This window comes from Hyperolius riggenbachi, chromosome 5 (assembly GCF_040937935.1).
Source record: "Hyperolius riggenbachi isolate aHypRig1 chromosome 5, aHypRig1.pri, whole genome shotgun sequence".
Taxonomy (NCBI): Eukaryota; Metazoa; Chordata; class Amphibia; order Anura; family Hyperoliidae; genus Hyperolius; species Hyperolius riggenbachi.
Genome location: NC_090650.1, coordinates 284310288 through 284334993, shown reverse-complemented (window position 1 = coordinate 284334993; position 24706 = coordinate 284310288). Strand labels below are relative to the sequence as shown.

The following is a 24706-nucleotide window of genomic DNA, read 5'->3' as shown; positions in this document are numbered from 1 at the left end:
TAACCGGTACAAATGGGCACATAAATTACGTGGATTTTAATTATGGTATCATGCATTATTTAAAAATTATAATGGCCGAAAACTGAAAAATAAGGATTTTTTCTAATTTTTTTCTTATTTTTCCATTAAAAAACATTTAGAATAAAATAATTCTTGGCATAATTTACCACCCAAAGTAAGCCTAATTAGTGATAAAAAAAAAACACATTTAACACATTTCATTCTGATAAGTAGAGATAAAGTTATTGGCAAATGAATGGAAGGAGCTGAAAGGTGAAAATTGCTTGGATGCTGAAGGGGTAAAACCCCTCAGTTGTGAAGTGGTTAAAGTGTAACTGTAAGGCATAAAATAAAAAATCAATTCTTTCTTTTTATCTGGTAAACAAGTAATACGGATGCTAACCACGCAATCCAAAAGTTAAAATCTCTATTACTTTTCTTGTTTATAAATGATCATTCCCCAGTTTACCTGACTCTTATTTGGTACGTTGCCGCACAAAGGTAAGTCGCAGGGCATGCTGGGTTGTCATTTTTTGCTTCTGTACATTAGTTAAGTGGGAGGGGAAATAAAGAAGCACAAAAAGACAACCAAGCATGCCCTGCAACTTCCTTTGTGCGGCAACGGTGGTCTACAAGTGGCAACGGATGACTAAAGGACAGTGAAGAAAGCTTCATTAGTATCCAGAGGCTTCCTTCTCCTTAAAGTGTAACTGTCAGGCATAAAATAAAAAATCAATTCTTTATTTTTATCTGGTAAACAAGTAATGAGTATACTAACCCTCTTATTTGGTACGTTGCCGCAAAAAGGAAGTTGCAGGGCATGCTGGGTGTTTTTTTTTTTTTTGCTTCTTTATTTCCCCTCAGACTTAACTAATGTACAGAAGCAAAAAAGGACCACGCAGCATGCCCTGCAACTTCCTTTGTGCGGCAACGTACCAAATAAGAGTCAGGTAAACTGGGGAATGGATCATTTATAAACAAGAAAAGTAATAGAGATTGTAACTTTTGGATTGCCTGGTTAGCATCAGTTTTACTTGTTTACCAGATAAAAATAAAGAATTGATTTTTGAATTTATGCCCTACAGTTACACTTTAAGGAGAAGGAAGCCTCTGGATACTAATGAAGCTTCCTTCACTGTCCTTTAGTCATCCGTGTTCACTTGTAGACCACCAGCTGATCAGGGCTGTGCTCCTCTCCTGGCAGAGGGCATGGTGCCATCCGTGTCTGTACAGTAGCGTGGCGTGCTTGCGTAGTACCATGGAGCCGCTTGTGCTTGTCGGTAAACTTTGGAGGGGCTGCGCTCTGTGACAGGACCAGAGGACAGCGAGAAAAGCCTCATTAGACTCCTCCAGCACTGTATTGCACGATACCGCATACCAAAAATGGCTTTCCAAGGGCAGTAATTGTGTGATAGAGGAACAGGCATAGTTATTTTGTGATTACTGCCATTCAAAACTTCTATAGAAGTCATCATTACTAGCATACCTCCCAACTTTTTGAGATGAGAAAGAGGGGCAATTAAGCCACTCCCCTGCCACACCCCTGATCACACCCCTTGCCACGCATACCATACAGATTTCATAAGAAAAATGTGGTTTTATAATTCAAACCACGCTGGTCCTTTCTATCCTGGTTCATTTCCCTTCATATTAACATTGTAAAATTAGTAATATATCAATTCAAAGGATGGGAATAAATTTTAGAGTCAATCAAACACATTTTAGTAGAGAAATATATATTTACATAAAAAGAGGGACAAATGGACAGGGCTCCCAAAGAGGGACTGTCCCTCCGAAAGAGGGACAGTTGGGAGCTATGTTACTAGTACAACACCAATAAAGAGCTAATGTAATGATGGGAGGAGGGGTCCTGGTGTGGTTGCAACCCCTGTATCCCCTATTTCTATGCCACTGATAGTATTTAAACTGTGTTGAAAAAAAGTTTAGCGTAATTTCCCTTTCATTTTACTTTTAAGGCATGGTTCACACTTGGGCCTAAAAATGTTCAAGTTAACAGAATGTAGGACAACAGACATGTCCACAAATCCTATGTTAAGCATACGATCTCTCTGATTCTGTGAGTTATATGTACTGTAGGCAGTGATGACCTACTTCAATACCTTTGTTTGAACCAAACCTAACATGTTTGAACCAAACCAAGCCTGTTTGCCATTCTTACAATTTGCTTTTCTTTCTTCTGCAGAGCTCTTAGCCCTACCACCTTTCCAGATATCTATAGTGCTTTTCAAATTCCACTCTTTCATCCCACCCCCATTCATCCTAAGACCCAGCCAGGACCAGAAGTTCGGCAGTATGACCCAGTCACCGGGAAGCTTATTCGGAAAGCATCACAAAGTTCCAATCAGTCGCCATATAGTCAAGCATCTTGTCAGCCTTTAGGCTTGGGTGTCCATGGAGAGCACTCGTCCTTCAGGTATAAGAAGCATTAGAACTGTGTTTTACTTCTAAAAAACAAACAAACTGTTGTCTAAAGGTTTATAGTGAAATCTCCTTTAACAGATTGGAAGGAGTGTTCTTGCCCTATGGAGCATTAGTAAATGTGAAAAACTTCTCTGTGTAGTTAGACTAATAATATAAAAGTGAAAGTAACATAGACGTAACATTAACTGAACTTTGGGTGTATCATCATGCTTCTCATTGTATTTGTTTGTGTTTGTTTTCTGCTGTTAAAATCAAGTAAATCCTATGATTAGTTGTCTATTAAATCTCAGGTTTGGCTCCCAACACTTATGCACACTATTTCTGGACCAGGGAAAGGAACTCAAAAGCTGTGGAACAGCAAACTTGGTCTGAAAAACCTTTTAAAAAAAATCTAACTTTATGGTGCTGTCCATTTTAGATTTACTTTACCGTATATGCTCACATATAGGATGACCTGTGTATAAGCCAAGGTACCCACTTTTCCCTCAGAAATCAGAAAAAAGTAATTGAGTCGCAGATAAGTCCCCTCCCCAGAATAGCCCCGTCCCTGTTATAAATATTAAGATGTGTCCCCGGTATGAGGCATCCCCATACTCTGTATAAATGGCCAGATGTCCCCTCCCCCCCCCCCCTCCAGTATAAGGCAGCAACCCTTCCTGTAGCTAGATGCACCCCAAGGTGTTAGACTCCCCCCTCTCTCCAAAGTCAGATGTGTCTCCAGTAGACAGCCCCCTACCCATAGTCAGGTGTGCCCCCAGTAGACCGCTCCTCTCCCCTTAGTCAGATGTGCCCCAGTTGGATCCCTGCATCTGCCAGCACCTGTGCTCCCCGCTGTGCTTGTGTCGTTCCCTGCAACATGTTTAGTGCGGCTGTGTGCAGGAATAGATTACCTGTGACATATTTTGCATAGAATACAACAGCTTCCGTCAATAGACCGATGCAACAAACCATTACATAACAAACCTTACAATTTATACACAATTGCATTTGTCGCAGAGTTGGGTCCAAACCCCAAGTACATTACAGTATCAGGGAGTCCCCACAACATGTTTAGTGCGGCTGTGAGCAGCAATAGATTATCTGTGACCCCCAGTGCCTGTGTCCTCCCCGCATCATTTACTGCTACTGTGCGCAGGAATAGATTACTTGTGACCAGGAATAATTACTTGTGACCCCAGGTGCCTGTGTCCTTGCAACGTTTAGTGCAGCTGTGTGCAGGAATAGATTACCTGTGACCCTCAGATTGATGAGCACCCAGTGAGGCAGTGTGTCCGTGCCAGTGTTTATCAGATATTCCTTCTTACCGCTATCATTGCCTTTCCTGTCACATTTGGCTTGAAGTGGGCCCTGTATTCAGCGGAGCTTTTGCAGCACAGCAGTGGCTGGCAAACACACTTTTACTGAGCATGCACAAATTGTACATGGGCATTAAAAGAAATTGCTTGTGCATTAATGAAAGTAGACATCCACGTTTACTGAGCATTTACAGCACAAGCACGTGCTTAAAGTGGATCCGAGATAAACTTTTACTCATTGCATAATTGTGTTCCTTTCCTATTGTTTATAGGTCATTCCTCAAGCCAAATACTTTTGTTTTTGTTTTAATGCTCTAATTCCCTATAAACTAAATAAGCCACTCCCATAGGTTTTCAGAGAGCCAAGGCACTTTCAGACAGTAGCAAGGGCTCATGGTAGCTCTGTCTGGGCAGGAGGAGGAGGTGTTACTAGCCATTGATTTCAGAGGCAGAGGGGAGGAGGGAGGATGAGGGGGGATTCGTTTTCTTTGCTCAAGATACAGATAAGCCTGCCTCTGTGTAATGTTTACAAACAACATGGCGGCTGTCATTGTATCACAGGAAGAAATATTCTTATTCTATTAAAGCTGTCTGCAGCTGGATTTGCTGTGTAAACTATCTAAACTTTAGATAAGATATATAGACAAGTTACTTGTTATAGTTAGTTTTTCATCTCGGATCCGCTTTAATAAAAATGTGTTTATTCGCGGCTGTGGTATGGGAGTGCTGCTGAAGTGGGGGCAATTCTGGCAAAATGTGTTGGACTGTCCTGCAGTCAAATGAAAGAAGCAGTGATAACGGGGAACAAGATGTTGCTATAGGAAACTGAGAGTGCAGAAAGGTAAGTAACCTAAAAGGGACAGCACCATATAGTTAGAAAGTGGCCTCACGCATGTCAACGTGCATCCTCTGCCCTACAAAACAGATCGTTTTATAAAGTCTTTTAAAAAGTGCAAAAATCGATGTCCTTATAACTGCGTACATTATGTAAAAGAGGTCTATTACTGGGCCAACCAATAGTTGTAAACATGGCCATGTGGAGGCCAGAAAATGTATGCCAGTCTCGAAACCCAGATGTTTCAGAATTGAAGCTGAAAATTGCAGAAATAATGTGGGACAGCAAATCGGTTAGTTATTGTACCAGCTGTGGTCACAAACTCATTTTTGTTAATGCTTCTAGACTTTATATTACATGTTATTGCAAAGCTTTTTAAAGTAAACCTGTCGCCTCTCACTAAACTTTAAACTGAAAAGTGGAGTTAAATGTAGGCCGTGGGTGGTCGGGTTCATTCACATCCCACATAAGCTTGCAGGTTTGTATCATAAATAACGTACATGTGGGCAGCTTATGGTTTGTGCATTTTACATGGGCTCTTTACTATGTGTGGATAGTTAGGTTAGGTGCTTGTGCTTTGTCCAGAGTGCTATTACAATATGCTTTTTATTTTATATATAGTAAATGTACATAAACAGTCGAGCAATTTTTTTATTGGGCTAGACTGTAGACGCTGTGAAAGTAACTTGGGATTCATTACTTTCGTATATAGTGAGTTTAGCTAATTTGCATTGCTTTGCTTCTTTTGTATAATGTGCCGATATGCAGAAAAGGCCTTTCTTCTGTCATTTGTGTCCAACTCATCCAGCTATAAAAATGACTTTTGGTTATGTCCACTGTGTCAGTGTAAAGCTAAGATGCACTGACAGAATGCATGGAGAGCTCAGCCAACCCAGCTATAGAAGGTCACATTATAATAAATGTCAGAATGTAAATCAGGGAGAGGAAAGATTTTCCAACGGGCAAACGCTGACTAAATCATTTATACATAATTTAAAAAAAATCCTTCATTTTTACAATAAATTACATTATTTTTACTGGAGTTCCTCTTTAATTAGTGTGTGGGGACAGTGGCAGCTTTTCACATTGTGTTGCAGAGGATGTGCTGGTATGGTTAAACATTTGGTTTAGCCACCTCACTACCTGCTGGAAGACCACTATGCAGGTACACTTAAACTTTTCTTAGTAAAGCCTTTATTTTAATGTTCAGGCTACAGGGTGTGCCAACTGTATATTTCATGTTGTATAATGTACATTTTGAGTGCCAATAAAGTGTTACTATACCATATTGGTGTGTTTTTTTTTGGGGGGGGGGGGAGGGTTTACATAATTTGTTTTTGTTTTGAAGCACTCATGAAGCAAACAAGATGGTAACAAAGTACACTGTACTTTTTTTTTTTTCAGACCTGTGTGAGCATATTTTACCACGCTGGGTTAGGGGGTAGCTGAGACTTTGCAGTCTTGGCCTTTATCCTAGAAAAGAGAAAGCTGCAGGAGAGTAATGATATAATTTTTGTCACTGGGTTGTTGTATTTGCCATTTTCTAAAGTTTCCTCTCAGTGGTTTGTTCTTTCTTCCTTTCAGCTACAAGAGTAAATCAGTGTGATGCTTTATGTAATTGCTCTTCATGGTGACAGGTGCACAGAAATGAGTGTGTGGTTCCTGGCATTTAAAGCAAACCTGAAGTGGGTATTATTCACTCAAAGTAAACATGCCTCCAGGTAGCTATACTAACACTGTAAAACTGTTGTAATTGTAATCCTTACCGTTCTTCAGTAATCTGTTTAAAAATGGCCTTCCATCCCCTCTAAAGACGAAGTTTGGCTTTTTCCTGGAAGCTGGATGTTACCCCCTTGCTGTCACCATGCCAGTGACCCTGATTTATGCCTACCTTTCTCAAGAGACAGGGAAGGTGGGCCAGGAGCCATTTCACTGGATTGGAGGGGATGGGAGGATTCGGGTTTGTCTTCCAGTTGAAAGTTGATTTCTCTCCATTTTATTGGAAATGACATTGTGCACAGAGAGCATGTTCAACCACATAAATAAGACTTAAAAGTGTACCAGAGCTTAAAGCATAGTAAGAATCGATACTTACCTGGGGCTTCCTCCAGCCCCGTAAGCACGTGTGAGTCCCTTGCCATCCTCCCGCGGTCTGCTGTTAAGCCACGATCAGCCCCGGTAACTGGATCAGTCACGTCAGTTGGTGTCTTCTACGCATGGGCGGGGGAGGTCCGTGCATGTGCAAAAGCCCCCTTCCAGGCTTCTCACTCCCTCGCCATCCTCATCCACCTCTTGGTTCTTCTGCAGTTGACCCCAGAAAGTCCCCTGTGGCAAACTCCACATGCCCTGCCACACATGCGCTCCCGGGAATGGGATGGGGGAGCGTGCGCAATCGGACTGCACCTGTGCCAACTTCCAGGGCCAGTTGTGGGCAACCCAGGCGGAGGAGGATGGCAAGGGAGCGATAAGCCATACCTGAAGATGGAGAAAGCACCAGGTGTATGTACATAATTTTTTTTTTTTTCCAATCTCCGGTACACTTTAAGTGAGCAACTGTGATTACCTACACTGCAGAACTACTGAATATGCAAATTATCACTTTACAACCCTGAAGCCACCCTTATATCCAAAAGCACTGGCGTATAGCAAGCCTATAGCAATTTGACAGTTGTTCTAGTCATTCCAAGGCAAATCAACACAGTTTTGTAAGGAAATCTGCTTTGTACTCTCAGATTTTGATAAAACATGGTGTATCTAGTGCCCTTACGTGGTTATGAATTGAAATAGGTAAAAAAAACAAAACTGCCTTTCCTTAAAAAGTTTTAATTATTTTAATTTTCTTTTAAAGGAGCACTGTAGGGGGGGGGGGGGGGCGGAAGAGTTGAACTTACCGGAGGCTTCTAAAGGCCCCCCACAGACAACCTGTGCCCGCGCAGCCACTCACCAATGCTCTGGTCCCCACTAACTGTTCACTTCTGGAATTTGCGTCTTGAATGTCGCAAACCACAGCGTCTGCGGGGCCGCTGCCTCGTTCCCGCTGACATCAGTGGGAACGAGGCTGCGCAGACGCAGTGGTTTGCGACATTAAAGTAGCAAATTCCAGAAGTGAACCGTCTGTCGGGACTGGAGCATCGGTGAGTGGCTGTGCGGGCACAGGGCGTCTGCGGGGGGTCATTAGAAGCCCTAGGTAGGTTTAACTATTTTTTTCCCCCTACCCCCCTTAGGCCCGGTTCACATTAGCGTTCCCTGTCCGGATTCGCCGGATCCGGACCGTATACTGTACAAACGGAACGTACGTTCCGCATAGCAATGCAAAGGCTATGCGGACGTTCACACACGTCCATTCCATACAGTACGGAGCCGGACTCCGGACGCTTTTCCAACATGCGCTATTTTTCGGTCCAGATCATCCGGACCGGAGCCTTACTGCACCATCCGGAAATATGAAAGCAATGGGAAACGGAAGCACAGAACACACTGGAGACAAACGCCGAACGTTCTACCCCACTTCCTATGCGTATTTATAGCGGCCATTTCGGATGGGGACACATGGGCCCAGCATATCTGGAGTGGAGCAGCAGTGACACACGTGCTGGAGCTGTTTTGGCAGTATGTCGGAGGTGGAGGTGAGGCCTACAGCGGAGGACCTGATTCTACAGGTGCACCTGCTGCAGACCCCAACAAATTTTAAGGCATTTGTTTTTGTTTTTTTTTTTTTTTTCCCACGGATCCGGATGGCAGCCTGAAGCAGTCCTGATGCAAACGGACCGGATCCGGATCGGAACCGTAAGGTTCCAATCCGGATCAGGTCCTGATACGATCCGGATCCGGTCCGTTTGCATGCCAAAACGCAAGTGTGAACGGGGCCTTACAGTACTTTAAAAATGACTGTGTCTGGAAATATGAAACTGCCACTTTCTCAGGAACCAGATGAGATACAGGCCTACTTCGTTATTTTAAAGCTTTAATTTGGTATGAGACATGACAAAATTTTGAATTTATCAAATTTTCTGTAGAATTTTTAAAATGTAAATTTTTCAAAAGGCCATTTTAAAACTGAAAAAAATTCACAAAACTGCTTTGTATTAGTTGTACTATTGGTATTTTACATCAAATTGATATTTTCTGCATAAATGTGAAAATTGTATTCCCTGTGTGACCTGAACACATTATGATCCCAAAATACAACTTTTGAGAGTAGTCAGAGTATAGTGCAAGGTCATTTTGTGAGTTTGTTCAGCTTTTGAAAAATTTACAGTTTTAAAAATGTTACAGAAAATGTGGTAAATTCTAAATTTTGTCATGCAATTTACTAAATTGAAGCCCAACAAAAGCGCTTTAAAATAACACTTTGCCCAGCTTATTGCATCTGGTTCCTGGGAAAATGGCAGTTTAATATTTCTGGACACAGCAGTTTTGCAAAAAATAGTACTTAAAGGACCACTATTGCGAAAATCGTAAAAATGTAAAATGCATGTAAACACATACAAATAAGAAGTACATTTATTCCAGAGTAAAATGAATCATAAATTACTTTTCTCCTATGTTGTTGTCACTTACAATAAGTAGTAGAAATCTGACATTACCGACAGGTTTTGGACTAGCCTATCTCCTCATGGAGGAGTCTCACGGTTTTGTTTAGTTGCAAAGGCACTTAGCGAATGTCAGTTGCTCTGTCCAACTGCCAAAAAAAGTGTGCAGCGAGCACAAAGGTTGGCCAGCATCATTGTATAAATCCTTTTCAGGCCTCTTTCACAGTGGGACGTCAGTCGCACGGTATAAAAAAATTTATAACGCAGACTAGCACACAGCAATACAAAGTCTGTGCGACATTCACAGTGCACACGATGCCTTGTGTGTAAAGTGTAGCAATATTTAGAAAGTGCTGCATGCTGTGAGTTTAGCAATAAATATGATGTGTTGTCTGTGTTGCACATGCTCAGTAATGTTTTTTTTTTTTTAATGTAACGCATGCGCAGTTTTTGTTCCATCAGTATGCAACGAAAACGGCGCACCAAGAGACACACAACGCAGTGCAAAATAACGTCCAATTTCATAACCTACATGCGCTGCGTTAGGGGCACGTTCTGCAACTTTAACGTCGCATGAAACGCAATGTCCCACTGTGAAGGAGGCCTGAGGGAATGTCTTTTTATAAAGAATAAAAGCCTGTCTGAGAATCCCACATGAAGAGATGGGCTAGTTCAAAACCTCGGTTCTGTCAGATTTCTACTACCTAATGTAAGTGACAGCAACATAGGAGAAAAGTAATGTATGGCTCATTTTACTCTGGAAGAAACATACTTCTTATTTGTATATGTTTACATGTATTTTAAATTTTACTATTTTCGTGATAATGGTCCTGTAATAATTTTTGAAGGAAAGGCAGATTTTTTTCCCCCATTTCTTTTCATAACTATGATATACCAAGATGCCCCAAGTTTCAGCAAAATCAATGGACAGTCAGAATCAGTGTGTTGATTTGACATGGAATGCCCTTATAGATACTTTGAGGCATGTTCACTTTAATTTAATACTCCCTTCAGGTGTGTCTTAAAGTGCTTCCTCGCTATTAGGGATGGTCCATGAGATGAAAATAGTTTCAAGTTGATTCAGGATTGTGCACATTTTGTATGCAAACTTTTACAGCTTGAAAATAGACCATTCAGATCCTGCCTAGGTGGAATCTGGTCCATTTTCAAGCTGCATATAGTTGCATACAAAATTTGATAATTCCACATTAACTAAAGTATTTGCAATTTATTGTCTGTCTGTACTCCGGATGAAAAGTAAAGGCAATCCTGCAAAGCTCACTGACCGAGTTGAAGATTTTGATCACCGAATCTGTGCTTCCTGTTCATAATTTTTCATTTTCTACCCGTGTGGGGTTATTTGTGACTTCATTCTTAGTTCAAACCTGCAGTTGTCAGGATTAGGGTGGGAGTGAGTGTGTCCTAAAGCTTTGCATAGCAGGCTCTCGCAATACGATGATCTGTGCTGCATTTTGCATAATGAGGTGTTGGGGAGGGGGCACTTTGGTTGCAGTTTCTCAATGCTAATAGGCCATGACATAACTTACATCAGTATGAAAGAACATCATTCTTGGCAGAGTTTTCAAACGGCATACATTTGCAAAATCCTGCATAAACTCAGAATTGTTTGCATCTCATTGATTATCCCCATCACTGACCCTTCCTGGATGAGCCTCCAAAATGCCCTATTGTGATCTGGTAGTGCAGTTATTTTTGATTGACAAGTCATATACATTGTTACATAAGAGTCTTGAGGAGGAGAACGAAACACTTATGACTGTTATGGTGGGTCTGTTGGTAACTCCTGTATATAATATTACTGTTATGATTCATTTTTAGCACTAACTTGTTCCACAGCACTATCCTGAGTCTATAGTCATGTAATTAATTTCCTTGAGTGAGCTCACGTTCCTACCATAATTATAGTCTAATGTCCCTATCCTAGTGTATGGCTAATTTTCAAAGGTATGCATTAGCAAGGAATGTTTTGGAGAGGGAACCCACACCAACTCTGGAAGAATAATACAGACTTCATGCAGACAAAAATAAGTAGTCCCTTTAGATCAGCTCCCCCAATCGCTGGGAATAATGGTGTATTTAGTTCAGTATCTAAATTATGTGGAAAATGGCTAACACAATTTCCTGCCTGATTACTCATGCAGGAAGAGTCATATCTGGGCTTTCTACTCTGAATCAGATTTAAGGATATACATGTTATAAGCAGTTTGTGCTTACAGTTGGTTTTGTTAAAGGAAACATCAGGCTATGAAAAAAAATGAGATCTACTTACCTGGAGCTTCCTCCAGCCCCTGGAAGGCTATGTGTCCCTCGCCACAGCTCCGCTTTAGGCTGGTCTCCCAGGGTCCCCTCCGTAGCAGCCACAAGCGCACTCACGTAGCTGGGCGTTTTCTGCGCAGGCACAGAAGTACTGCACACAAAGCTCCCAGCCACTTGAGCGGCACAGCCGTGCTTGGGTGGAAGCTGCTGACCTCGCTGGGTCGGCGGCTGCTACGGAGGGGAGACCAGCCTGGAGTGGAACTGTGGCCTGGGACACATAGCTTTCCAGGGGCTGGAGGGAAGCCCCAGGTAAGTAGATCTCATTTTTCTTACATTGCCTGATGTTTACTTTTGAAGCGGACCTGAACTCAGAATGTCCTCTCTGCTCTAAAAGATACACAACAGCGTAATAACCTTTAAACAAAAAAAACATTTTTGTTAGTTGGTACAAATCCTAAAATAAATCTGTACTGTTTCTATTTCCTGATTCACGGAAGCAGACATATTGTTAACATTCTGTGCTTTCAAAAGAGCTTATCTGCCATCTCTGCAATGGCAGCCATGTGACCAAGGAAATATCAAATTACAACTTTTGATTAGACACAAATGAGAGGGAATTAAACAGGCTAAACTCTTTAAATACATACAGGGCGCATTTCTCTGTTTTTCTTCTGTCCTGTGCAAGAGTTCATGTCCACCATAAGTGATAGCTGGTTGCAAATAAAATAGGAGGGTGATTTTTAAAAACTTGAAACTACAAAAACATTTGTGCTACTCTGTTACATAGTTTTATTAGTAGTTATGAAATTGCAGGTTAATTAAAGGACGCCTGAACTGAGAGGGATGGTGGCTGTCATATTTATTTCCTCTTAAACAATAACCGTTGCTTGGCTGTCCAACTGATCCTTTGCCTCTAACACTTTTAGCCATAGACCCTGAACAAGCATGCAGAACAGATGTTTCTGAATTAAGTGTGACTGGATTAGCTACATCCTTGTTTTGAGTGTGTGATCCGTACACTACTGCAGGCAAAGAGATCAGCAGGATAGCCAAGCTGGCTCAATAGTGTACTGGTTAACGTAAACCTGAGATTAAATAAAAAGAAAAATTCATTCATACCTGGGGCTTACTCCAGCCTACTTCGGCCTAATCCTGATCCCTCACTGGCATCCTCCACCTCCTGCATCCTCCATTATTGCTCCTGGTAACTTTAGGAGTTGGGGTTTACTGTTCATGTGCATCCCGGCCGCACGAGTGTAGACTGCAGTATCATATACTCGGCCAAGCACAAAAGATACTGCAGTCTTTAAAAAACAAACGGAAAACACGTAAATCTACCATTTTGACAACTTTGCACATGTAAGAGTGAACTGGCAAGTGGTTAATGGGGGGAAAAAAATTAACATTGGTTTTGGATATCACACCCCTTGTTTGGCCATGCTAATAGATAGCAAGATCCTTTTTTTTTTTTTTTTTTTTTTTTTTTTTTTTTTTTTTGTCTTCCTGGCAATATACTGTATATAGTCGCATATAAGCCGAATTTTTGAGCACAAAAAATGTGCTCAAAAGTCCCCCCTTCGGCTTATAAGCGAGTCACTGTCCCCCGGGTGCCCTCCTGAGTAGTCACTGTGGAGTGTAAGGGATCGTGCAATGATCCCACACTCGTGCTGCATCCCCGGCTGCCTCGTATGTCCCTGCTCATCTGCGGCAATTCCATCCAGCATTACAACTGACCTGGGTCCCCTGGGAAAGTTGTAACTGAGAGATGACTTTGTCACTGCTCCACGGACGCACAGTTTAAAACGAAATTGCCGCTTTCTCCAGGGCTCCCCGCTGTGTCCATGTCCATGGTAGCTCAGAAGCAGTGTGTGTATCAGTCGCGTGCAGCTCCGGAGATTCCCTTGTCTCTCTGTCCTGCTCAAGGTGCCACTAGATGGTGTCATGAGACACAGCAAACGGGACAGAGCGGCAAGGGAATCCCCAGACCTGCACGTGACTCTGAGACACCACTGAAATGGACACAGCGGGGAGCCCTTGAAGAAGCGGCAACTTCGTTTTGAAGGTGCGTCTGTGGGGCAGTGACAATGTCTCTCTCTCTGCTACAACTGAACTTATCAGGGGACACAGGTCAGTTGTAGTGCTGGGTTACACTCTAGCAGGGGAACAGCACATGAGTGTTGGATCATTGCACGATCCCTTACACAAGTCAGTCCCCTTGTGCTGGTGGTTACACGTCATGCCAGTCAGTCAGTCAGTCTAATCGACATGTGTTGTTCCTTATCCTGCTAGTTAGACACTACAGTCCACTCTTGTTGTTGTTATCCCTGCCATACCAGCCTACCAGTCCACGTGTTGTCCTCCCTAACCTTCCAGCCAGCCATTCCAATCTGAACTTGTCCCTGTAATGCCAGCCTGCCAGTCCAGATGTGTTGTCCTTATCCTGCTAGCCATACCCTCATTTTAATCATATGAAGGGTTGAAATGGCACTGAACTCAGAACTTCCTTTCTATTTATACCATGGTGGGGGCTATACTGGGGGAGGGGGCTTATATGCAAGTCAATCACTTTTTTCCAGTTTTTCAAAGTAAAAGTGGGTACCTCGGCTTATATGTGGGTCGGCTTATATGCAAGTATATACGGTAGTTTAAAGGCCATATGAACTCCTATGGCAGACTATGTATTGCGGTAGCCAAATGTTCTTACTGTATTTGTATTCAGTGCAATGAACTAACTTTTACTTGACTGCACCTTACATTTTACTTTTGAAGTTTAAGTAGCAAAATTAAATTCTTAACTTTAAGTTTTATAGTTTTATTTTTAAATTCGAGTACTTTGTCCTCAGTCTACAGATATTTTCTGTCCAAAATTTTTTTCTTCCAAGCGCAAAAAAAAAGAAAATGCCTTTGATAAATCATATTCTTGTGATATGTTTTTAAATAAAATGTTACAAGTGGTCTTCTTTTGGTAAAGTGCAAGCATTGTTATAAATCTCTACAACAGTTCCAATGCAGCTAAGGGCCTGTAAACACTGTTGCATTTGCTTTGCGATATAAAAGCGAATGTGATTTTTTTTTTTTTTACATTGCAAAGCCTTCATGAAAATAGAAAAATCGCATCGCACCAGTGTGTACCGGTCATCATGATTTTTTAAAAGTTGTGAGTTAACTCGCAAAGTAGCACCTTGGGCTCTATTCGCAAAGCTTATCATAAATGACTTATCACCTAATTTATAAAAATAACCTTTAGTTAGCACATTTAGTCAGCACGTTTACAAGCAAAATAATCACTCAAAGTAAGTTGTTCCTGATTAACTTAATTTCAATATTACTTTTCTTACCTTAATTATATTATATTTTTGCTCTTCGGGAGCTTAAAAAGTAACATAAATAAGGTGAAAACAGGTGAAAAAGTTTTGTGAATCATGCCTTTTGACTTGCTCAAGTTGTGGTTTTCCTGCTGCTTGATATTTAAGTAAGCTGTTAAAATCTGACAGAACTGGCAGGTTTTAAACAAATCCATCTCCTTAAAGGGGGGGGGGGGGTTGTTTTCAAAAGCATTTTGTGAATGGCACTTGCTGAGTCTAACAGACAAAATAGTTACATAGTTATTTTGGTTGAAAAAAGACATACGTCCATCGAGTTCAACCAGAGAACAAAGTACAACACCAGCCTGCTCCCTCACATATCTCTGTTGATCCAGAGGAAGGCGAAAAAACCCTTACAAGGCATGGTCCAATTAGCCCCAAAAGGGAAAAATTCCTTCCTGATTCCAGATGGCAATCAGATAAAATCCCTGTATCAACATCATTAGGCATTACCTAGTAATTGTAGCCATGGATGTCTTTCAACGCAAGGAAAGCATCTAAGCCCCCTTTAAATGCAGGTATAGAGTTTGCCATAACGACTTCCTGTGGCTATGCATTCCACATCTTAATCACTCTTACTGTAAAGAACCCTTTCCTAAAAAAATGGCTAAACGTTTTTCCTCCATGCACAGAGCGTGTCCTCTAGTCCTTTGAGAAGGCCTAGGGACAAAAAGCTCATCCGCCAACCTATTATATTGCCCTCTGATTTATTTATACATGTTAATTAGATCCCCTCTAAGGCGTCTTTTCTCTAGACTAAACAAACCCAGTTTATCTAACCTTTCTTGGTAAGCGAGACCTTCCATCCCACGTATCAATTTTTTTTGCTAGTCTCTGCACCTGCTCTAAAACTGCAATATCTTTTTTGTAATATGGTGCCCAGAACTGAATTCCATATGTGGCCTTACTAGAGAGTTAAACAGGGGCAATATTATGCTAGCATCTCAAGTTTTTATTTACCTTTTTAATGCATCCCACAATTTTGTTAGCTTTAGCTGCAGTGGCTTTGCATTGAGTACAATTATTTAACTTGTTGTCGATGAGTACTCAGAAGTCCCTCTCCAAGTTTGATGTTCCCAACTGTATCACATTTATTTTGTATGGTGCTAGACCATTGGTACGACCAAAATGCATGACTTTACATTTTTCAACATTGAATTTCATCTGCCATGTATGTGCCCATATAGCCATCCTATCCAGATCCTGTTGCAATATGACACTATCTTCCTGAGAGTTGATGATTCTGCACAATTTTGTATCATCTGCAAAAATGGCAACATTGCTCACTGCTGCATCTACTAGGTCATTAATAAATAAATTGAAGAGCACTGGACCCAGTACAGACCCCTGTGGGACCCAACTGCTAACAGTCTCCCATTTTGAGTATGAACAATTGACCACAACTCTTTGTTTTCTGTCCATTAGCCAGTTCCCTATCCATGCACACAGACTCTTCCCCAGTCCTTGCATCCTCAACTTTTGCACCAGACTTTTGTGTGGAACAGCGTCGAAGGCCTTTGCAAAGTCCAAGTATATCACATCTACAGCATTCCCAATATCCACATTAGCGTTCACTACCTCATAAAAGCTGAGCATGTTAGTCAAACGGGACCTGTCTTTAGTAAACTCATGTTGATCCTGAGAAATAAGATTATTTTCTACTATGAAGTCATGTATAGTATCTCTTAGTAACCCCTCAAATAGTTTGCATACAACTGATGTTAAAGAGAATCTGTAACGTCAAAACGTCCCCTGGGGGGTACTCACCTCGGGTGGGGGAAGCCTCAGGATCCTAATGAGGCTTCCCACGCCGTCCTCCATCCCTCAGGGGTCTCACTGCAGCCCTCCGTACAAGATGACGTCAATATTTACCTTCCCGGCTCCTGCGCAGGCCCTCTGACGGCTGTCGGCTCCGAAGTAGGCGGAAATACCCGATCGCCGTCGGGTCTGCTCTACTGCGCAGGCGCAACTTTCCGGCGCCTGCGCAGTAGAGCGGACCCGGCTGAGATCGGGTATTTCCGTCTACTTCGGAGCCGAAAGCAGCCACAGCGCCCCCGCTGGAGCCAGCAAAGGTAAATATTGAATTGACAGTCGGGTCTGTCGCCGGCTGTTCGGAGGGCTGCAGCGAGACCCCTGTGGGACAGAGGACGGCGTGGGAAGCCTCATTAGGATCCCGAGGCTTCCCCCACCCAAGGTGAGTACCCCTCAGGGGATGTTTTTGATGTTACAGAGTCTCTTTAAGCTTACAGGTCTATAATTTCCTGGATCTGATTTTTTTGCCCTTCTTAAATAATGGGAAAAAGTGGGCTGTATGCCAATCCACTGGAACTCTGCCAGTTGAAAGAGAGTCACAAAAGATAAAGGGGTTTATCTATAACTGAACTTAAAGAGAACCCGAGGTGGCCTTGTATTACGTAAGTGGGGCACAGAGGCTGGTTGGGCACACTAACACCAGCCTCTGTTGCCCCATCGTGTGTGTCAAAGACCCCCCTGCTCGCCGCTAAACTCCCCGCAGTGCTGGCGACACGCAGCGCGTCGCCAGCACAATGTTTACTCTATCGCTGTCTGTCAGTGCCGCTCCCACGCCTCCTCCGCATCGCCGCTACCCGCCCTCGTCCCTTCCCTCCAATCAGCGGGAGGGAAGGGACGAGGGCGGGTAGCGGCGATGCGGAGGAGGCGGCGGAGCGGCGCTGACAGACAGCGCTAGAGTAAACATTGTGCTGGCGACACGCTGCGTGTCGCCAGCTCTGCGGGGGTATAGCGGCGAGCAGGGGGGTCTTTGACACACACGATGGGGCAACAGAGGCTGGTGTTAGTGTGCCCAACCAGCCTCTGTGCCCCACTTACGTAATACAAGGCCACCTCGGGTTCTCTTTAATTCCCTTAGGACCTGAGGATGCATGCCATCCGGTCCAGGTGCCTTGTCTATTTTTAATTTATTTAGTCTTGCCTTCACTTCTTCTTGCGTTAAGTATTTAATATTACAGTTGGACGATTGAGACTCTTCTGCATCTGTAATTTGCAACAGTGCTGTTTCCTTTGTGAAGACAGAAGCAAAGAAAGCATTTAATAACTCTGCCTTACTGTGGTCATCCACCATTGAGTTCCCACCCTCATCCTTTAGGAGTCCTATACAGTCAACCTTTCTTTTTTTTTTAGAGTTGATGTGCTTGTAAAACTTTTTTGGGTTAGATTTGATATCCCTAGCGATTTGATTTTCAGCTTCGATCTTTGCCAGCCTAATTTATTTTTTACAATTTTTATTGCACTCTTTATAATTGCTTAGTGCAGCCTCGGTATCCTCCTGTTTTAGGACCTTATAGGCATTATTTTTCCTCTTCATTTTATCTCTCTAGTGTGTAAGTGAGTAGGGATGCTGGCTGCTATTTTGGCAGTTAAACTGTCAGTCAGGGAATGTTTTTGAAAACCCTGAGAATCCCTGAGATGGACTAGTCCAAAACCTGTCCGTTCTGTCAGATTTTAACAGCTTACTTTTTATGCTGTAGTGGTCCTTTAAGAAAATGAATTAGTGTTTAATTAATGAGCAACAAACTAGAAGTAAATGTGCTTTCTAGAGTTTGTCCTTTGGTTCTGGCATTATGTATAGTTGCATCCAGAATGTATCATACATATGGTACACATAGACAGAGCTATGGCTAAGCTTTAGGCTAGTCAGTCTTTTCAGTCAACATCCCAGCTAGTGATCGATTGGACAGGAATCGGCATATGCATGTATATGATTGCCCTATCATCTAATCCTCCACACTTAATGGCCTCAATTCACTAAGCTTATCCCCTGTCTTTAATAACTCTTCTGAGCTGTTTCTACAGTTATCACCATGGTGATATAGTTGTGATAACTGTAGAAACAGCTCAGAAGAGTTATTAAAGACAGGAGATAAGCTTAGTGAATTGAGGCCATTATGTATAGGTTAGAGAAGATCCCTGGAACAAGTTGGCTGTTGCACCCGAAACATTATATCGGGTGTTTAATTTTTTTGTTTTGTTTTTGCTTTCTTATTTGCACCTACTTTTGCCCACCAAGCCAAAAAAAAAAATAATTCCATTGCTAATGCAAATGTGAAGAAAAATCTTTATCTATGAAATGCCCATTTATCTACGCACTAGGACATAATATGCTGTATCTATAAAGCATCTATTGGTGGATTAAAAAAATATATATCTGAAAGTGGTGAAGCACTGTAGTTTTGTGTAGTTTTTAGTAGGCTGAAAGTGATTTATTTTTAAAGTGGAATAACATTTACATTTTGTAAGGAGAAATTTAGATATGTGAGTTTATATTGTATTTGTCCTCACTTTTTTCCCCCCAATTTACTGTTTATGTGATTGAGGTGACTTTGACTGGAAGCAAGATAAAATCTTTCTCATTCTGACCCAGCCATCATTAATATCAGAGGTTTTACCTTGCCCCCTCCAGTTTAAGCTAGAAGTTAAAAAGCTGGCATTCTGCTTTAATGAGAATTCAGACATTATTTGACTAAGGAAACCCATTTTCGTTTGACAGAGTCGTTCAGCCCAGTGAAGAACAACAGTTTGATGATGAAGATATGCCTACTGCATGTTCAGAGGAGGAGCCTGGGCCTGCTCGAAGGAAGCGCCAACCAAGCATGTCCGAAACCATGCCTTTATACACACTTTGCAAAGAAGACTTGGAGAGCATGGACAAAGAGGTAAGCTGAATTCTGACCAAAAAACTGTTGTTTTTTTTTAAATATATTATTAACTATATTTTTTTAATTGTATATTTATAGTAGGTTCATTTAACTGTAAGTCTAAGGTTCACCACACACCATACCAATCTTGGTTGTTCAATATTACTAATTTCATATAATATAAGAGCATGTCAACCTTTCAGAGTACTGTATACACTCGCATATAAGCCTATTTTTTTCTGCATAAAAAATGTGCTGAAAATTTACCCCCTCAGCTTATATGTGAGTCAGTGGAGCAAAACAAATGGTGTAGCAGGTTTTTTTTACTGGCAGAGGAGCATAAGGATTGTGCACTAGTGATCTTGCTCTTACCAGCTGGCTCCATTCTGTGTCCGTGCCCTCCATCCCCTGCAACATGGTGTGCAAAGTGCGCTGCTCAGGACTACCTGTGTTCCTTGACTTGTGGAGCGAGCGTGCAAGCAACGTGTCAGCGGTACAATGATTGGGGATTCTTCCTTTGTGGCAATCATTGTCTCATATCTATGATGCCATCTAGTGGCATCTTCAGACACAGCTGTGTGATCCTGGGGAACATCTGGCTATGGGGAGGGGGGCTGACTTGTACTGGGGGAACATCTGGCTACTGTGGAGGGGTCTGTACTGGGTAAGGAGCTCATACGCGAGTCAATCACTTTTCCTGGTTTCTGAGGGAAAAGTTGGTACCTCTGCTTACACACGGGTCGACTTATATGCGAGTATATATGGTAATTTCAATTGGTTGGCCCTTAAGGTTCATACACACCTACCAACTATCTGCCCAACTATCTGCCAAACTTGTAGGTTAAACCCCATACAACTTTTGTTGTGAAACAAGTTGAAACAACTAAAAAGTATTTTGCTATTGTTCAAACAGCTGATAAGACTAATAAGAAGTCAATCCAACAGTTGGAACAATAGCAAAATACTTTTTAGTTGTTTCAACTTGTTTCACAACAAAAGCTGTTTGACAGTTGTGCTGCATAAAAGACCGCTGTTGTGAATGGGTCTTAACAGGCAAGTTTGGCAGAAAGTTAGACAGAGTTGATAGGTGTGTATGAACCTTTACACTACATAGATCTTCTAAATCTGTACAACCATGATTTGTATGGTGTGTATTGAGCCTTAACCTACAGAGTCTACAGTGTTTTTAATAGTTACTTTGGGAAAAAAATGATCAACCTTTCAGTTACCGCCTTTTTTACAAAAGCATTAAAAGACTTAATTTAAGTAGGGAGATTTCTCACTCTTTTTCTCATTCTTGAAGTTGGCACAAAAGCTGTCCCATGGGTATGTTGGGATTTAAATGAACTGAAAACTATTTTTCAACAGGTGTTTTAAGTGATATTTGCTGAAAGTATTTTACTTGTAAGCTCTTTTTTTAGCTTTTCATATCGGTCTTCTCAAGTTACGGCCTGGAACCAACTAGCAGCACTATCCTAAACCTTTTGTAAGTGCGTGTGATTTGAAAAGCTCTTGCTAATGTAATGCTATGTGTGTAATCCCACTTCAGCGGCGTGATTTTTTTTTTTTTTTTTTTTTTTTTTTTTTTTTTTTTTTTTTAAATCCTTCATAGCATTGCATTAGCAAGAGCATTTCAAATCACTAGCACTTAGAAAAGGCTGCTAATGGGTCCCAGGCCTGAGTGCTGGTAGCCTGAGTGTTTCAGTTGCTGCTAAAACTGTCAGGTAACATTTTTTTATTTTCTTACTTATAGCTAAAAGGACTTACGAGGCCAAGTCCATCAAAAAAAATAAAAAAAAGTTAGCTACCTTGCTCAGCTTGTAAGGCACGGAGGACTCCGTCCGCGCCCTCCGTGCCGTTCCGCCTGGTCCCCGCCGCTGCACAGCCCCCCGAACGGTCCCGCAACAGTAGCGTGGATCGGGGGGTTGGCCTTAGAGCTGCGCAGCCGCACTCGCGGCTATGCGGACTGCGCAGCCGCGGCCAGCTCCGCCGGCCATCTTGGTACAGGCTGGGGAGCCCGACCCGGGCCGCCCGGTCGAGGACCGTTCGGGGGGCTGTGCAGCGGCGGGGACCAGGCGGAACGGCACGGAGGGCGCGGACGGCGTCCTCCGTGCCTTACAAGCTGAGCAAGGTAGCTAACTTTTTTTCATTTTTTTTGATGGACTTGGCCTCGTAAGTCCTTTAACAGTACTTTTCTCCTTAGTGTCTATCAGCAGCTGCATCAAGTCTAAAAAAATTGTGTTAGTAATGGATAAATGGCCCGTTAACCTAAACTAAAAATGAAAAATCTAGCAGGGTAAACTGGGGCTTTGAGCATCCATATCCTGAGTGATGAGGTTTAACTTTTAAAGGGACCGTAAACAGGTTATAAAATCAGAATTTGCATTTACCTGGGGCTTCCTCCAGCCCATCATAGCTCGCGAGGGCCTTCTGCCTCCTTCCCTGGTCCTGACTCTGTTACACGGGGACTTCGGCCTGAACTTGTCAGGGCTGCTTCCCACTGCGGATGATACGTGTCATCATGCCGGCCGGCGTGAGTGCGGCACATGTGCAGTTCAATCTTGGAGAACCATACATGCGCAGGACTCTAACGCCGGCTGGCGTGATGACGCATATCATCCACGGTGGGAAGCAGCCCTGACGACTTCAAGCCGAAGTCGCTGTGTAACAGAGCCAGGACCAGGGAAGGAGCCAGGGGGACCTCGTGGACTGGAGGAAGGCCCAGGTAAGTGCAAATTCTGATTTTATAACCTGTTCAGGGTCCCTTTAAATTCGGATTCTGAAAAGGTAGGTTTGTTTTTTCTTTCAGTACCCCCAGATGCTGCATTGTTAGTCTCCAACTGCAGGTATAGTATACCTGTAAATTCTTGGAGTAACTTGGATTACATCCCAGTGGCTGTTTATGCTTATAACATATTAGTAGTTTCTTGAGAATAGGTTCACTTTAGGCTAGTAACACACCAGGACGTTGCGTTTAGGGGACGTTATAGGGCACATAACGTGCCCCTGACGCAGCGCCTGGTGCTCTCTGGTGTGGACGTCGGAGTGAGCCGTGTTGTGCAGCTCGCTCTGGCATCCGTGATGCCGTGATGCGTACTCTTGGACGCATGCGGCATCACGTGGTCCCGCCCGGCCAATCGCCGCACAGAGCGGCCGCTCCAGGAAGTAAACACTGCACGTCACTGAGTGCAGTGAATATTAATTAGCCATGTGCCCGACTGCTCTCCCCTCCTCCCCAACATGACTGGGCATGTGCAAACAGTCTAACGCGGCTTAGCCGCCTAGAACGCACAGCATGCAGCACTTTGCTGCGTTACAATGTAACGCAACGTGGGCAGTGTGAACAGCCCACTTGTGTTACATTGCTGTGCGTTGGGGGAGCGTTACAGGCTGCACTAACGTGCGCCTGTAACGTCCCTGTGTGCAAGAAGCCTTAAAGAAAATAAAAGTAATCTCTTATTTTAAAGGGAATACTGTTCATCTCAAATCCCTCTTGTAAAACTGTGTATATAGGAATACTAACTGCAATAGCTGACATACTATTGTTTGAACCTCACTTTTTCTAAAGGGTAAGTATTGGAGTGTGTGTCGTGAGACTTGGCTATCATGTTTGTTAATTTGTATGAGTAATTCTGCCTGGCATGTATTGATTCACACTATTGCACTCCATCTTCACTTAATTACCAGCACTGGAACAGAACATGGCCTAAGTAAGCTGCGGTAGGTAAGACTAATTAGAAACCTCAGCTACTAGAAAGCACAAGATTCTTTCCGATGAATAGTTCATTCAGTTTCAATGTTCGATGCACTGAGCATAATTCTCATCTTGAATCTCACATGCGTGTAAACCTGTATTTTTGTTTTCCTTGGACTATAGAGCTTTTAGAGACTTCTGATAACTCCTTTTTGTGGTGCTGCACTATTGTGTATATGATGTAGTATGCTGTAAGGGCCCAATCACATTGCCAGGGATGCAGAGAGGAGTACACAGTCACAGCCCGAGATTCCCTTTCACTAATATGTCACCATTCACGGCAGAGCAGCGCCCTCTCAAAATGCATTTCAATGCGTTATCAAGTGGAGATTGGTGGGTCCATTTACTTGCATGCTGTGATGGCCAGCAATAGTGCTCGGATAATTATCACTTTTAGATAATAACTTCAACAATAATCAGAAATAATTACATTGTTTGTTAATCAAGAGGGGGAGCTATTCCAAAGTGTTACCTTCCTGGCTGTTGACTAGCTACATATCTTAACCTCCCTGGCATTCAATTTCCCCAGGATTCCTGTGCAAAAAGTGATCTAATTAATTTTCATAACCTTTTAATTTTCCCTGTAACTTGCCAAAATGTGTCAAGCAAGAGTCTAGTATACAGTGCAGGAGAGTATTAATGTGTATGTACGTCAATACTGTTCACAGCATGTTTTGTATGGACGTGTATAACCGTCAATACTGCTAGGGAGGTTAAAGCACATCTGAAGTGAGAGCAATATAAAGGCGGACCGGTTCGTTTCCTTCCTTGGCTTTCTTGCTGATCCTCTTCCTTTAAGGGCCGGCTTCCACTGGGAGCCGCAGCCATTTCCAATTCTGCCACGGCTCTCGTTCGCTGAATCGCTTCCTATGCCATATAGTGATTCAGCTGTGTGCTGCATAAAACTGCAAGTCTATAGGCAATGTACTACACTAGGTCAGAGCATACTATTGGCAACTCCACTGCAGGCTCACTGGTTAGCCCCCAGCTTGTCACCCAGACACAGTGCCAATGCTCTACCACTGCTCTACCACTGTGGGCAGCGTTTCCCCACCCTTTACGTCTGCCTGAAAACTCTGCAGATTCGTGCTGAATTCATCACTAGTGGAAATATGAACCCTATTCCTTTTAGCCATAGGCCCTGAACAAGCATGCAGATCAGATTTTCTGACTGGATTAGCCACATGCCTGTTTCAGGTGTGGGATTCAGATACAGTTGATGGCAGAAACATCAGCAGAACTCCAGGCAACTGGTTGTCTAAAAGGAAATAAATGTCAGCCTCCATGTCGCTCTCACTTCAGGCATGCTGTAACTTTGTTGCCATGAAGCTCCATTCTTCAGATATCAGCCAATCATGCTTCAGAGAAGATCATCCATATACGGTTTGACTTTTAAAATAACAGGGACTCTAGAGTTCACATACACTTTGATACAAGTCTTTTAGCTGCATTTTTGCTACTGATGTGTAATTTTAATTTGTGGATTTATTTTGTAAACCTGTCAGAGTCCTTGGTTTATCCATTATTGATATC

At 42.6% G+C, this 24706-nt stretch overlaps 1 protein-coding gene across 1 annotated transcript in view; it reads left to right on the top strand.

Annotated features, from left to right (window-relative positions):
• The window catches only part of CTDP1 (CTD phosphatase subunit 1), a 196677-nt gene that overhangs the window by 120357 nt on the left and 51614 nt on the right, over positions 1-24706 (top strand). Inside the window, exons 10-11 of the mRNA XM_068237036.1 lie at positions 2204-2434; positions 19272-19437. Of these exons, the coding sequence (XP_068093137.1) occupies positions 2204-2434; positions 19272-19437 (397 nt within the window). The remainder of the gene's footprint in view (positions 1-2203; positions 2435-19271; positions 19438-24706) is intronic.